Genomic DNA, 16054 nt, shown 5'->3' on the forward strand with positions numbered 1-16054 from the left:
GGATTCTGTTCCCTTCGCCAGTAGTGCAAGACTGTGGAATTCGGCAATGTCGAGATAGTATTTTCACGAGTTCATACCCTAAAATGCACTTTATCACTGAGTGTCTCCCAATGAGTTTTGGTTATTAATATACAATTGTCTTCATTACAAAAGAAAACGTCCAAACCTGTTAATTTAGATTTTAGTTAAGAGAATTCCCACACATAAGGGGCTGGCATTTTCTTCGGAAAGGGGGGGGGGGCTCAAATATGTCGGTGACCTGAGAAATTTATGGCGCCCCCCTATCGCGGGCAAAATTTTTTTACGACCCCCTAAATTGGGTCGAAAAATTTTATGACCCCCCCCCCCTTCCACCTACACAGACTCAAGACAAATTATTTATTGCGGAACTAAGGCGGCACGCATCAAAACTTAATAGTGAAGAAAGTGCATGGAGCGTGTTAAAAATTTTTTTTTTTTTTTTAAAAAGGCGCGCGTTGCACGCAAACATTTTGCATAGATTGTACGCAGATTTTTCGATTGCTAAAATTTTGAGTCACCAGCCCTTAATAATTCTATAACCCCCTATTTTGGGTGTTAACAAAATTATACCCCCCCTATTTTTAGTCTGAAAATTTTTTTAGAGCGTTTTATTTAAAAGGCGCCCCAAGAATGTGTGCCAAAAATCATTTGCCTCCCCCCTCTCAGCTTTGTGGGTCTGAAATATTTTTCAGGACCCCACTTTCAGACCTAATATTAATTTCAGGGCCCCCTTTTTGGCCATGATTAATGAATGTCAACCCTATAGAAAATAGTGAAAATTAATGTTCTACAAGAAAAATTAAGGTGACATTTCTAAAGCCCCCCCCCCGGCAATTTTTCTTTGGGCATTAGGCCCCCCTGTTACAAGTGTTTGTGAACGTTCCCAAATATGACACCTAAATGAACCCTGTGGTGTGCGACTGACTGGGGGGGTTAATAATTTGCCCCATAAATGAAATCACTCAGTGCTGAATGACACCGCACCACAAGGGGGGGGGGGGTTCAGGGGTAACATTCTCCAGTGACGAAACTAGACTTTTGCAATCAAGAGAACAGTTACATGTAGCTCGGGGTAAATTTGCCACCACCACCAAAGGGGGCTGGGGAAATGCTGATTTTTTATTGAATGTGTTCATTTGGGGAAGTGTGAGTGGGGGAAAGGATTTCAAACGAAGCTGCTGTAACAGCCCCATGCTGGAGGTATTGTGCCACTGTCCCAGCTCTACCCTAACAAATTTTCTAAAATCCTATTTTCCTTTTCAGACCCCGGGTTCAGACCTGCCAAAAGATGAGAGCTACTGTACAAGTAACAACCAACTGCCAGTCACCATTGACCAATGCCCCTGTGAGCCATTCCACATCGCTTTTTGCAGCAGAGGCAGACAAAACAAAGGACTGAAATAACGGAGTTCAGAAACGCACTTCACTATGTTGCTAATTGAAGAACAATACTAGTATTAAAGTCGGGACTCATAAATTATGTGTAATGGAATGTGTAAAAAGATTTTTAACCCCTTAAATTAAAATCAAATTAGATTGAATCGAATTGGATTTTTAAAATCAAAGCGATTTAAAAAATCGAATTAGATTGAATTCTAGATTGAATGTTTCTAATTAGAGAATAAAGGTATTGTTTTTAACGCTGGAGTGCATCTATCGTCTCATATAACACGGGTGACATCATTATTTTAAGTAAAACAAAAATAATGATGTCGCCCGAACTCGCCCGTGTTATATGAGATGATAGATGCACGACAAAAAATAAAAACAATACCTTTATTCTCATTCTTAAACACTTCAATTCAAATAAAAATATCAAAAGAATTACAAATTTTAATCAAATTAAATCCTACATTTTGCAAGGAATTATACCTAGGGCTTAAAATCGATCAGTCCTGTTGTTGCTATGCGCCTCCAATTGGTTCAAATAGCGAGTACGCCTATCGCGTCGATGCACATGCGCTGACGCGTGTGGTAAGAACCAATAAGATTGCAGGAACATTCTCAAGTGTTTAAGAATAGATTAGAATTCAGTTAAATTTCATTTAAATGTTTTAATCCAATTTTGGACTTGTCTCTGATTACAATCACTAGTAGACTGATTTTTTTAGTTTGAGGAATTTGTAGGGAACGTATACTGGATATCTTCTTCCATCACAATAGTAGAGGCTAGTAAAAAAATTCCCATCATTTATTCTCTATTTAGTAGGTGTGATGAACTATTTTGGTTTGATTGTTTATTGATGCCAAACACAAGCAAACACAGAACTTCATACTTTTTAATTAAAAAATAGTGTTTTTATTTTTTAAATTTCTTACAAATCTCAAAATAAACAGTGATCAAAACTACATACTGGCCGTATTCACCATGCTTTCTTGTTGTGTTTTTTTCATGAACTCTTGTCTTTTTTATATAGTGTAAAAATAACTTTAGTAATGAATTGCAAGTACAAAAAGATCATTTGTTTGTCTATTGGCAGTCACTAGTCTTTTGGGAAGGCTTGTGTGCAGGCCTCAAATTTTAATGTTTTTTTTTGGGGGGCCTTGAAAATGGGTGCCCCCAAAAAAAAAAAAAAAAACAACAACAACAACACATTGAAATTTGAGGCCTGCACATAAGCCTTCCCAATTTCCCAAAAGACTAGCAAGGGCACCAAGGCCAACAAGTGATGAAGAATGCCTTGAAAATGACAAAGATATGGGGCACCAAGGCCAAAACTGAAATAGGGCAGGCAATGGCCTTGGTGGCCTCACTGCAATTCAAGCCCAACTTAATATGGTACTAGTATTGACTGACACCTGCCGATGCTAGTCTTCATGAAAGAAATAGTTTGTCTGCCAATAATAAAGCATTTACAAGTCAAAGATTTAGGACCAGAAGGCCCTATCTGCAATAGCTGCCAGGTGTCATATTTTAGATATGTACACTACATAATGCAAAAATTACTGAGATGTCTACATGGCAGCTATCGCAATTGGGGCCTTCTGGACTTAAACCCTTGAAGTGGATACTCATCATATTTGCAGTATCCAGATTTTTAATTATTGGAATGAAGTGTACACTTTACCCGTCACTGACCCCCCCCACACCCCCACCCACGGAACCCTAGTTTGACTCAAGTTCGGTGGTGACGTTGGTGCAAAAAATTTTTGGGCGGGGTGGAGTATTGAATCGCACTCGTAAAGTTAATTGCGTAGAGCGCACATGTACAATGTTGGTTTTAGGGCTCTCAACTAACAGGTAATTATGTACTTGGGTACCGGTACCTGATTTAATTTTCGAAAAAATTATAAAAAAAAATACTTTTGCTTCTATTGAACAGGTAGGGACAAATTGAATTAGTATGCATTGCTAGCTGTTCAATAGAAGCAAAAAGTAATTAAAATACAACTTAATCCAATTTTTAATTTTTTTTATTGCAGTATTTCTCTGGTTTCCAACCTCGAATAACAACTGAGTAATTTAAGGCCTATAACTGCCAGGTTATTTTTTCAAATTTTGTATAAAAAAAATTTTCAGGTACTTTGACCCGGGTAGGCCAAGAACAGGCGGGAACTCAGAATTGGTGAGAGACTTAGTTGGTTTGTATTGGCACAACCGCGTAAAGACATTGATGTCATTAGGCCTACCGAACTTGAGGCGAACCAAATAAAAATGCCTGCACATTGAACATTTCCAATCATTGTGTGCTATAATTTACAGTCTACAAAATATCGTTAAGGAACTCTGCATTGTACTTGTAGGCATCACATGTCAGTGTCACTTTTTGAGGTCGATTGTTTTTATAATTGGAGTTCATATTTACTAAATTACTACTGCATCGTGCATGTATTTAGTTTATGCACAACATGTATTGCTATGCAAGTATTTAATTTCTTTTAAAGTGTTAAACCTCCAGGTAAGATTTTTCTTCACAAAATTAAATTGTTGACTTTATCGGTCCAGCAGCATGTTGGGAGAGTTTCAAATGCATGCAACAGATAGTTTACAGATGCCAGCTGTTCACTTCCAAATCATTATCTTTTCGGTCTGTCAAGAATTGCGCCATTATCCTCAGTTGTTCTACTGCACCTGGAAATGAGAATAAAATAAAATGTAAAATAATATTAGCCAATGATAAATTACATATTATTATCCATGTATCAGGATTATAGACTGCCTTTTACCATGGACAGCACCATTTGAGGTTTGTAAATTGGGATCCCAAAAATTTGGCATACATAAGGGGGGGCAAAGAATTTTGGCAGGCGAGAGGGGGGGAAGCGAATTTTGGCGGGCGAGAAAGGGGGGGAAAGTGATTTTTGGCGAGCCGTTTGGAAATCACCCCGGTTCATAATTATTGCACATCCCCTATGTCAATGATGGCTGCAGAATTTGAAAACAGTCATTTGCCCATAAACTTAGCTAATTTTTGACATACAGACATGGTGGCAAGACCCCTCATTTTTGAGTTAAATCATCACCTTTTTAAACAAAATAATTAAATGTAAAGGACCGTTCACAAACACTTGTAGGGGGGACTTTACAGACCTCGAAAATTTCAGGGACCTCCCTTTTGACATGAAAATTATGGGTCAACCCCATAGAAAAGCATATAAACTAAATTTTTCCAAGAAAATTTGTGGTCATCACCTGGTCATTTTTTTCAGGTCCCCGCCCCCCTTAGAGAGGGTCAAAAAATTTCAGGGCCGCCTTTTTGCATCATGCCCCTAACAAGTGTTTGTGAACGGTAGACTTAGACTATAGAAAAATTATCAAATTCGTGGACATCGTGGAACATTCAACTACGCGGTTACTCGCCGACTAATCATGCTAACTACATGCGCGTACAACGCTACTCTACGCGTCCATATTAGCGAGGCTATCTGCGTACAACTGCTTACTACGCACAGCCACGCAAAGAGTATGTTCCACGATGTCCACGAATTTGATAATTTTTCTATAGTATTGGTTTTAAAAGAAACCCACCTTGCAGAGTCGTGTACACAACAAGCAACACAATCCAACATCATGCTCAGCTAGCTGTACACACAGACAAAGGTATGATCAATTGATGCATATGAAAACATACGGGCAGTGCAGTACATGGTAGTCAATGGAACAAATCTCGATATCTCGTCATGTTTTCGCCGTCTATTCGATGCGGGATTCGATGTCCGTGGCAATATTTGTCCTTAGTCCATCTTATTATTTGCTTCTCTGATACAAGATAAATTGAAAATCTATTGCAAACTTGTCCAAGCAAGTCGGTAAACGAGGCAAATAATGCGATTGATTTTCACAACTATCGTGTGTATTGCATTTTGTGTGTGTGTGAATGTCCCACTGGGCGCAGCCATGTTTGTGATCGAGGTCAGAGGTGAAATCTGTCAATCAAACTACTTTGCGATATTTTAGGGAAATATTTAGCCGAAGGCATTGAAGTGGTGTGTTTGTGCACTTTGAAGTACAAAGTAAAGTACGCAGTAAATTACGCAGTTTCTGAGCGCCGTAATGTCAAAAGGAATTATCACGCTGCTAGGCGCATACAAATGCATGAGCGTCTTAATACACGACATACAACATGCTTACTTTGTACTTCAAAGTGGCCAAACTGTAATGAGCCAATTGATCTTATTAACAATTGATGGAATGATATACTGACACATTGACAATATAGGTACTGGAAAGAAATATATTTTCTTTGTTTTACCTCATTTGTACACATGGTTCAAAATTAAAAGGGCACACATAATAATGAAAACTAACATTTTGTAGACAAAAATAAGTATTTCATTTTTGATGAAAATGTTATCGCTTTAATATCAATGTTTGGAGTGAAATTATTTTTGCTTCTTTGCTTGTTTTATGCAGAGGCAGGCTGGCATCTACAATCAGGGAAAAAAGTCACATCGTCTTTACAGAGGTAATTATTCCCAACTCATGGTTTTATGGAGCTAAATTTCACTTTCATAAAATTATTTCTTTCATTTTTTTTCAAAGGTAGATAAAAACGTCCTATTTTTGTGCAATGAACCAAGCATTTTAAATGCATTTCTTATTAAATTTTATATTAAAGACATAAATTGGAACTTGCATTTATGTAAGTCCTGCAAATGTACGACTCTTACAACTTCAGCTACTATGCATCAGCAACTGTTAGTTATTTATGAACGTTCAGGATCCTTTTCAATACTACAAACAGCAGGCAATAAGGCTCAGAGCTGAGGGGAAAAAGTGCAGGACATTTTGCCATTAGGTCAGGGCCTCATTGAGGGCTGGATTTGCAAACTGCTAGCAGAGAAGCCATGTTTCTAAAGAGCTCTGCTGAGCAATTTGCAATTTACATTAGTTTCCACACAGCATGCAGCTGTGCACATTATATCAGTATTCATTAGTTCACAAGCTGTGGCACATATACTACAATCAAGTGCAAAAACCCTGGAACACTAATTTTATTTATATTATAGATCATCATGTGATTTTATATGATTGCAACCTATTTTGAATCCCCTCCAACCCCACCAATCAATGTTGAAGCAAGCATGTGGCACATTTCAAAATTGATGTGTTTGGTATCAACATAATTTTGAATCAGGAGAGTGTGGGGGATCACTGAAGTATTTAAGTGTGCAGAATTTTTTCACTGAATTGTAGCTTATACCATGAGTTTCCATGGGTATTTGAATCATGTTTTGACAGGATGTGCCACTCGACCTCCCAAAACCCTACCTTATTTCAAAGGGTAATTTTTACTCAAAAAACACCTGACTTTACTCTTTTACCCAATTACTTATCGTAGATCCTCTGCGTGTTTCTGAGCGGGTGTCAGCAGCAGTAGAAGAGGATGTTAAGATGATTGTGGATCCCAGTGGTAGTCCAAGTTTACATACCAGTATGGAATCCTTGCCACCACCAGTTGTGACCAGTACACCTATCATTGAAGACAGAAGGACCAGGTCAGCCAGCAGAAGTTGCAGGAGCCTCAGCCTCCTAAGGTACACTCTGAAAAATGTTGGATATCAGTCATCATTAATGGGTAAATTTTCTCGAGTAAATTTACTGGACATGTGACACCCATGGGTGCAGACATATGAGCATTAAATGGAATGTAACTTACGTGTCAATAATGTTATAGTAAGAGTTTCTGTGGAGAAATATATTTTTCTGTAGGTAGATATTTTTGAAATTATAACGTTTTGATGATATTGTGAAGAAATTAAGATTGCTGAATATTCAATAAATTTGCTATGCACATATTTCTAGTGCAATTGCGGCCAAGAACATTATTTTAATTCAAAATGAGGTCAACGCCAGGCATCAGAGATCAGGCTTGTAGTTTCACTCACATTGATACACATTGGTTACACGTCCAGTAATTTTAATTGAGAAAATTTACTCAGTATTGGGGACTCAGTATTGTTGACTGTTTATGGTCTTTCCTTTTAAAACAAAATAAATCCCTAAAAACAAAACCAAAAGACAGAAACATTATGTTGGACAAGATGGACATTCTGCAAAAACGAAAAATTGTCTGCTATTTTTATGTGTATATTCTAAAAGTGCAACTTATCAACTTTGCTCCAAATGTTTATTTTACAGTGAACTTTATTTTCAATGATGTCAATCATCCCTGTAGCCAGGCTTGATAATGAGGGCAGTGCAGATGGAACTCTTTAGGGAAACATTGGGGTTTTCCCCAACTGTTGCACATATTGATTGATTATCATAAAGTGGGTCAGTTTGATCATAACAAATCTTGTGATTTTGCTTTTATGTGAAATCATTTTCTGAACTTTGTTGTCTTGTGCCTTGCAAAAACAATCTGTATCCAACTCACTACCTGTTAAATATCTTTGTTGCATTTGTTTTATGTTTCAATAACTTACAAGAGCCAACCATTGTTAATCTGTGATGAATACACACTTTACAGTAGGGTATATGCAAACACAAGTTAATGTGAGCCCGTAAAATTTGTCATGCCTGAAATCTGTATGCGCAACATGTTGAATTCAGTATTTTGGAGGTAGCAGCTAAACATTGCCATTTATTGCTGATATCAACATAGAAATCACCAATCTTTTTGTAAGGCTGGAGTGGCAATGGTTAACTGACGTGTGAATTATACAATCTTTAGCCTGTTTTCATTGTTGAAAGGGATTCAGTCATGTTTCACCGCTGTTCATCATCGTTTTACAACTCCAGCATGTCTGCGTGGGTTTCCTTCCACGTAGCCAACACGGATGCATCGTTGTTAAACTGTGATGAACAATGGTGAAACATGATCGAATCCCTAATTGTTACTTTGAAGGGTTATCTAAACACATCTATGCATTCTAAAAAAGGACACAGATATGACAACGGAATATTAATGAATTCTCCGGTGTTCTGATTGGGATGTGGAATTTTTAATTCGAATCTCATTTTGACATCTGTTGCATTGGCAAGTTCATTGACATTGAGATGATTACTTGTGATCAATATATACAGGGTGTCCCAAAAGTCTCGATACCTTTTTAAACATTTGTATCTTTAAGAAGGAATGGTATACACAAAATTTGAAAACATATTTGGAAAGAAGATATTTGGGCAATTATTTTGGTACCAAACTTGCCCCCCTTTGTGGCTCCTACTTAAAAATAATGTTAGATGAATGTATAGGCACATAACGCGTAGTACCATACAGCAGTCATTCCTTTTCTGAATATTCACAGATCTTCTTGGGCTTGCTGATACAGCACGTCTAACTATATCAATGTTTCGTGTATCGCCTTGTCTTCCTACGTCCATAGCGCACTGAATCACGTACTGATCCTGTCTTAAAGAATTTGTTGACAATGTTTTTATGCAGCATTTTGATGGTGCTCGAGCATGTCCAGTGAGTTGATAATGTTCGTTGAACACATTGAACATCTTTTGAGTATGTTTGACCGATTTTGTTTCGGCATAAAACCAAAGAATGTGAATTTGTTGTTGAATATTGTATGTCATGTTGATACAACGCCATTTATCACTTATTCGTGCATACAAAATGTCAGCACTGTGCAAAACAAACCGCTTGAATGCGCTTGAATGGAAGGGGGGGGGGGGTATCAGAGCAAAACAATGGATTCAACAGGACAGTGACTCTCCAATGGCTTGAAAATCGTTTCCATGAGAAGATCATGTTCCTCAAAACTGATCAAACTTGGCCACCTCATTCTCCGGATTTAAGTCAAATTGATTTTTTCTGTGGGGTTATCTTAAAGACCGAGTGTATATCATAAAACCTCGCAGCATGCCCGACTTGAAGGAAAACATAAAGAGTGAGATAAGAAAACTTGAAAGAGACACTTGCAGAAGCGTCATTCAGTACTTCAAGTGTGCGAATTTATATGATGGACATCTCATATTCCGAATAGACTACTTGCAAAACAAAAAAAGTCCAAACTACGGAAGAACAAAATAAAAATAATGTGAAGTTGTTGGGAATAGTGTTTCAATTTGACAATGTTCCTGGTGATTTGTTCCCATTAACCATTTTTGCATATGCGCTATATTGATGCATAATGTCTTCTGACTTAGCATGAAAAGGGGAGTTTCAATGTGACAATTCAGTAATGATAGGGGTATCAACTCAATCAAAACATTATAAAATCCTTGAGATAAGGAAAATTACTTTACCAAGTCACTTTGTTAGGATTGTGAGCAAATGCAGAAGAGGGTGTTAATTTGACAATTTGTTTGCATTTAATTAAGTGCTTTTGTTTCTCCGGTTGAAAGAACGATTTTCCAATATGATAAACATTTGCTCGTATCTTCATACTACAACATGCAAATATTAGCAAGTTTGGTACCAAAAATTGCCCAAATGTCCTCTTTCTAAATATGTTTTCATATTTTCTGTATACTATTTCTTCTTAAAGATACAATGGTTTAAAAAGGTATCGAGACTTTTGGGACACCCTGTATGTGAGAACTGATTGTTGCTGGAAATACTGAGGTATTTTTAAGGATCGTTGTGCTGCCCTCATCCTCAGCGACCAACCCTAAATCCTGAACATCCAGGGCCCTTTTTTTAATATTTATTTTTACAGATATGTTCAAAATCTCAATGTTTCTACTTAAAACTAGTGATGTGATTAATCTAACTGTCTGATAGTTACCCAGTTGTCAAATTTGACAAGTGTCCCACATTATTTAATTTTTTTGGATTTTAAAAACTGAAGGTTTCAATCTGAAATTCAAATCATTAGCAGTATTGTATCCAACATTTTCCCGAGGAAGGAGGGAAGGCAAGGGGGTAAAAATAAACCAAAATGGGCAAAAAATGCCTAAAAATCTAAAAATTATAGCAGCCAGCATCCCACAGAGGGTAAAAGATGTTCACCTGGGAGTTGATGGCTACTAATCATTAGGTGGTCACTGAGTGACAGAGATGTGATTTTTTTGCCAGTTTTCCTGATTTTTAAAAGTGAGTTTTTGATGCAATGTGTATTAATGCTTTGAATTTTATTTCATGAAATCCATGCCCAAAATAGCTTTCCTTGAGCCTTCAAATAGGCTTAAACCCAGGAGATTCGGGGGTGTGGTCGCTACGCTTGTTACGCTTGCGATTTTTGCATATTGTTTTGATAGTAACCACTTGGTTTCAGGATTTATTTGAAATCCTCAATCACACCCCTGCTCTGAAATTTGATTAAGATATGGGCTGTTTGTCATGTCCTTTGAGAATTTCAAATTGATGAACACAGCATCACAAATGTCTGTGTTCCCACCACTCAGCCATGAAAACACTCCACAGGAAGATTACCAGACGGATGCATTCTGGATACATGCAATTACACCCGCGTCAAAAGGCACACTGTTACTTCATTTGAAATTCTTACTGCAGTTCAGTACACTTGCTTTTCTTTATAAAATTCATTCCTTCAAAACTTGATATATTATTCCATTTTGTTTTTCATCTCATTGTCCATAATATCTGATGTTGTTTTCCATGGAGATTTATGTCGAGTCATAAACACATCTTAAATCCACCTGAATTGTCTAGAGTTTTGTTATGTTTCAATTCAATTTGAATGTATAATGCACTGATATGTCTTGTTTTTGGCACCGTTGTGAATAATAAAACATAATATTACTTATTCAAACTGTCTCGCTTGGTATACTGTAAATAAAAATGGTGCTTCTTTTAGCGACTCTAGCTCTGTAAAATGCCTTTTGAAAATAAATAATGTAATCTTATTTGAAGTACATATAGTAGTATTATTTATTAATGGTACTTATTAAAATATCATACCAAATCTATATGTTGTTCTAGGGTCGTATTGCTTCCAATCTACTTCTTATTGGAGTAATTATGTACATTGAAATATTCCGTTTCAGTATGTTGTAGTCTCATGTAACAAATATTTGCTTTTGTGATACATGTTTTCTTTGTATGTAGTCCAACTACATTTAAAACGGCAATAGATAGCAATGAAACAGTTGTGCTTAATGATGTAACTTCAGATTTTACTTGATTAAAAAGATTTGGGTGTGATCTCATGAAGACTTGCACAAGGTATTTAAGTCATGTAGTCTTGAAAAGTATTATAATATAATAATAATTGTGCTTTATAAAATACTGTATTGTCTCTAATAAACACCCCCAGAGTGTTGCATCTATTAGAGGCAAATTTTCAATGATAAAACTCCATAAGCTTATACCTGGAAACGAGGAAATATTGCCAAGTGACTTCTGGTTGTATTTCTTGTACTTAAACTTGCAATGCTATTTTTGGTTATCTGATCGTGATCGGTAACTTCGGTAAGCTTATTTATTTGAGGAAGCATGAACATATCTGCATTTTTAAAGCATTTTGGTCGAAACATTTGAGGGGGGCATTTATTATAGGGGGAGCCTTTAATAGAGACATTATGGTTCAAGGGAATTAGGTGTTATGCTTGTGATACATGTTGCATGTCTGTTTTTTTTATAGAAATTGTCCCATTATGACCAGGCCAGCATCAGATTTTAATATTGGCAGATATGCAGCAGATTTTTTTTGTTAGTAGGGTTATACATGTAGGAATGTTACAGTATCTGAATTGATGAGGGTTTTAAAGAATTGATTAAGATAGACTTTAGTAGCTTTTATTAAAAATAGCGGCTTGGAGAACAAGTCAGTTACTCCAAGCCATTTCCAAGAAATCATTAGAGCAAGCTATGTTGGGCTGACAGTGCAGAAGGTCTGCAGAAGAGTGACTGGTATGGGGTTCATTTATGTTATGTAGATGATTAAACAAATGATTGATAACATTTGTTGTATAGATTATTGAACAAAAACATGTAAAGATTCTGGTATTTTTGTTTGATTGTTAACCAGGAAAAGAGAATCTGAATCAGAAGCGGCAAAGAGATCCCACTGTAGGAGTGCTAGCGGCCAATCTTCTGGAGGACGGTCAGGACAGGTAATATCTGTATGAATAACACTTGTATAGCTGTATTTTACTTATGTTGAATATTTTCACACAAATGTTATGAGTGCAGTTGCTGTTGAACTACCTCTGATTGTAGTTACTGTTGAACTACCTCTGATTGTAGTTACTGTTGAACTACCTCTGATTGTAGTTACTGTTGAACTACCTGTGATTGTAGTTACTGTTGAACTACCTGTGATTGTAGTTACTGTTGAACTACCTCTGATTGTAGTTACTGTTGAACTACCTCTGATTGTAGTTACTATTGAACTACCTCTGATTGTAGTTACTGTTGAACTACCTCTGATCACAATTAGTGTTGAACTACCTCTGATCACAATTAGTGTTGAACTACCTCTGATCACAATTAGTGTTGAACTACCTCTGATCACAATTAGTGTTGAACTACCTCTGATCACAATTAGTGTTGAACTACCTCTGATCACAATTAGTGTTGAACTACATCTGATCACAATTAGTGTTGAACTACATCTGATCACAATTAGTGTTGAACTACCTCTGATCACAATTAGTGTTGAACTACATCTGATCACAATTAGTGTTGAACTACATCTGATCACAATTAGTGTTGAACTACCTCTGATCACAATTAGTGTTGAACTACATCTGATCACAATTAGTGTTGAACTACATCTGATCACAATTAGTGTTGAACTACCTCTGATCACAATTAGTGTTGAACTACATCTGATCACAATTAGTGTTGAACTACATCTGATCACAATTAGTGTTGAACTACATCTGATCACAATTAGTGTTGAACTACCTCTGATCACAATTAGTGTTGAACTACCTCTGATCACAATTAGTGTTGAACTACATCTGATCACAATTAGTGTTGAACTACATCTGATCACAATTAGTGTTGAACTACCTCTGATCACAATTAGTGTTGAACTACATCTGATCACAATTAGTGTTGAACTACATCTGATCACAATTAGTGTTGAACTACCTCTGATCACAATTAGTGTTGAACTACATCTGATCACAATTAGTGTTGAACTACATCTGATCACAATTAGTGTTGAACTACCTCTGATCACAATTAGTGTTGAACTACATCTGATCACAATTAGTGTTGAACTACATCTGATCACAATTAGTGTTGAACTACATCTGATCACAATTAGTGTTGAACTACCTCTGATCACAATTAGTGTTGAACTACATCTGATCACAATTAGTGTTGAACTACCTCTGATCACAATTAGTGTTGAACTACCTCTGATCACAATTAGTGTTGAACTACATCTGATCACAATTAGTGTTGAACTACATCTGATCACAATTAGTGTTGAACTACATCTGATCACAATTAGTGTTGAACTACCTCTGATCACAATTAGTGTTGAACTACATCTGATCACAATTAGTGTTGAACTACCTCTGATCACAATTAGTGTTGAACTACATCTGATCACAATTAGTGTTGAACTACCTCTGATCACAATTAGTGTTGAACTACCTCTGATCACAATTAGTGTTGAACTACATCTGATCACAATTAGTGTTGAACTACATCTGATCACAATTAGTGTTGAACTACATCTGATCACAATTAGTGTTGAACTACCTCTGATCACAATTAGTGTTGAACTACATCTGATCACAATTAGTGTTGAACTACCTCTGATCACAATTAGTGTTGAACTACATCTGATCACAATTAGTGTTGAACTACATCTGATCACAATTAGTGTTGAACTACATCTGATCACAATTAGTGTTGAACTACATCTGATCACAATTAGTGTTGAACTACATCTGATCACAATTAGTGTTGAACTACATCTGATCACAATTAGTGTTGAACTACATCTGATCACAATTAGTGTTGAACTACATCTGATCACAATTAGTGTTGAACTACCTCTGATCACAATTAATGTTGAACTACATCTGATCACAATTAGTGTTGAACTACATCTGATCACAATTAGTGTTGAACTACATCTGATCACAATTAGTGTTGAACTACATCTGATCACAATTAGTGTTGAACTACATCTGATCACAATTAGTGTTGAACTACATCTGATCACAATTAGTGTTGAACTACATCTGATCACAATTAGTGTTGAACTACATCTGATCACAGTAACCGTTGAATTTTCTCTGAGCTCAGTTACTACCTGTTGAATTACCTCTGTCTGCAATGAATGTTGAACTACTTCTGATCACAGTAACTGTTGAATTACATCTGATCACAGTTACATTTGAACTCTATTGAACAGCATAGTCCAGATGAACTGAATAATATTTTTATTTACCTTAATGATTGTGAATGTTCTAATTCTGATTAGTTACTGTTGAATTAACTCTGATCAGACACTGCTGTACTATCTCTGATTACAGTTAAACTACCACTGTTAAGAACACAGAAAGTTATGTTCACAGTCTGTGAGGACACACAATTTTGTTCTTTCATCCTAGCTCTTTGTAAACAATTTCTTGTTCAAAATACAGCAAGGGCAAAGCACTTACAAATTAACAGCGTATGTAACTTTAATGTAGTTGCTTTTTTTTTTCAACAAGTCTCTCGGCACAAAAAATATTGAAGGTTGACGACATGACACCGCTGAAGCAGAAAAACCTCTGAAGTAAAAATACATGCTTCATTGGTTATTAATACCAAGAGGCAATAAACTGTCACTTGCACAAGTATAGCGTAACCTTCAAGAGGCATCATTTTAAATGACAGTCCCGGTTCTTCTTCAAATCCTTCAAATTATTTGACATCATTTTCTTGATTTTGATATGCACTGTGTTTGTAAGGTTATCGTCAGTTAAAACAAAACTGGCATTTCTAGATTTATTTTTGGTGATAGATTTACTACTGGGAGAGAACCTAGTAACTAAATAGGATACACTTCAAATGTTATATTGTTGTTGAATTATCTGAACTCCTCTAATGTATTATGTTACGTGGCATTGAGGGAATTTCCCCAATATCGAGTCTGGTGATAAACCGCAGGGATTCAGCTATCTTGTCACTTACTGATAGGGTTGGCTTATCAAAGGAATTCTCTTTTACATTAGCAAAATATCAGGTGACAGTATGTTTTGTGCTTTTTGCAGTTGTTTTAAGTACTTTTTGACAAAAGCTCAAAGTTCTCAGGTAGCTGAAAATATTATTATAACAATTGTTAGTTCTTAAATAGAATATTAATCACTGTTTGTTCAAGATGAGATTTCCCCCATTAAAGTGGGACAAAGTAGTTGGAACTTTATGTATGAAATTTAAATTTGTGATCAACCCACTTTAGTTTTTTAACAACTATCATGTGAGCCATTTTATTCAGTCTTTGAAATAAATTTCTTTTTATACGAAGTGTTGCTATTTCATCCTATTTTTCATATAAAAAATTCTAGTGGTAATAGTGCAGATGTATCAAACCTAAAGCACTTACAAATTGACAGAGCATGTAACTTTAATACAGTTGCTTTTTTTCAACAAATCTCTTGGCACAAAAAATATTGAAGTTGACGACATGACAGCGCCAAAGCAGACCAACCTCTGAAGTAAAAATACATGCTTCATTGGTTATTAAAATAATCTGTCACTTGCGCAAGTATAGCGTAACC

At 36.2% G+C, this 16054-nt stretch overlaps 1 protein-coding gene across 1 annotated transcript in view; it reads left to right on the forward strand.

Moving 5' to 3' along the window:
• LOC140167026 (uncharacterized) overlaps positions 1–16054 on the forward strand; it is a 64631-nt gene that overhangs the window by 24579 nt on the left and 23998 nt on the right. The window contains exons 7-9 of the mRNA XM_072190506.1: positions 5876–5927; positions 6804–6960; positions 12352–12436. Of these exons, the coding sequence (XP_072046607.1) occupies positions 5876–5927; positions 6804–6960; positions 12352–12436 (294 nt within the window). The remainder of the gene's footprint in view (positions 1–5875; positions 5928–6803; positions 6961–12351; positions 12437–16054) is intronic.

The sequence above is a fragment of the Amphiura filiformis genome, chromosome 12, assembly GCF_039555335.1.
Source record: "Amphiura filiformis chromosome 12, Afil_fr2py, whole genome shotgun sequence".
NCBI lineage: Eukaryota > Metazoa > Echinodermata > Ophiuroidea > Amphilepidida > Amphiuridae > Amphiura > Amphiura filiformis.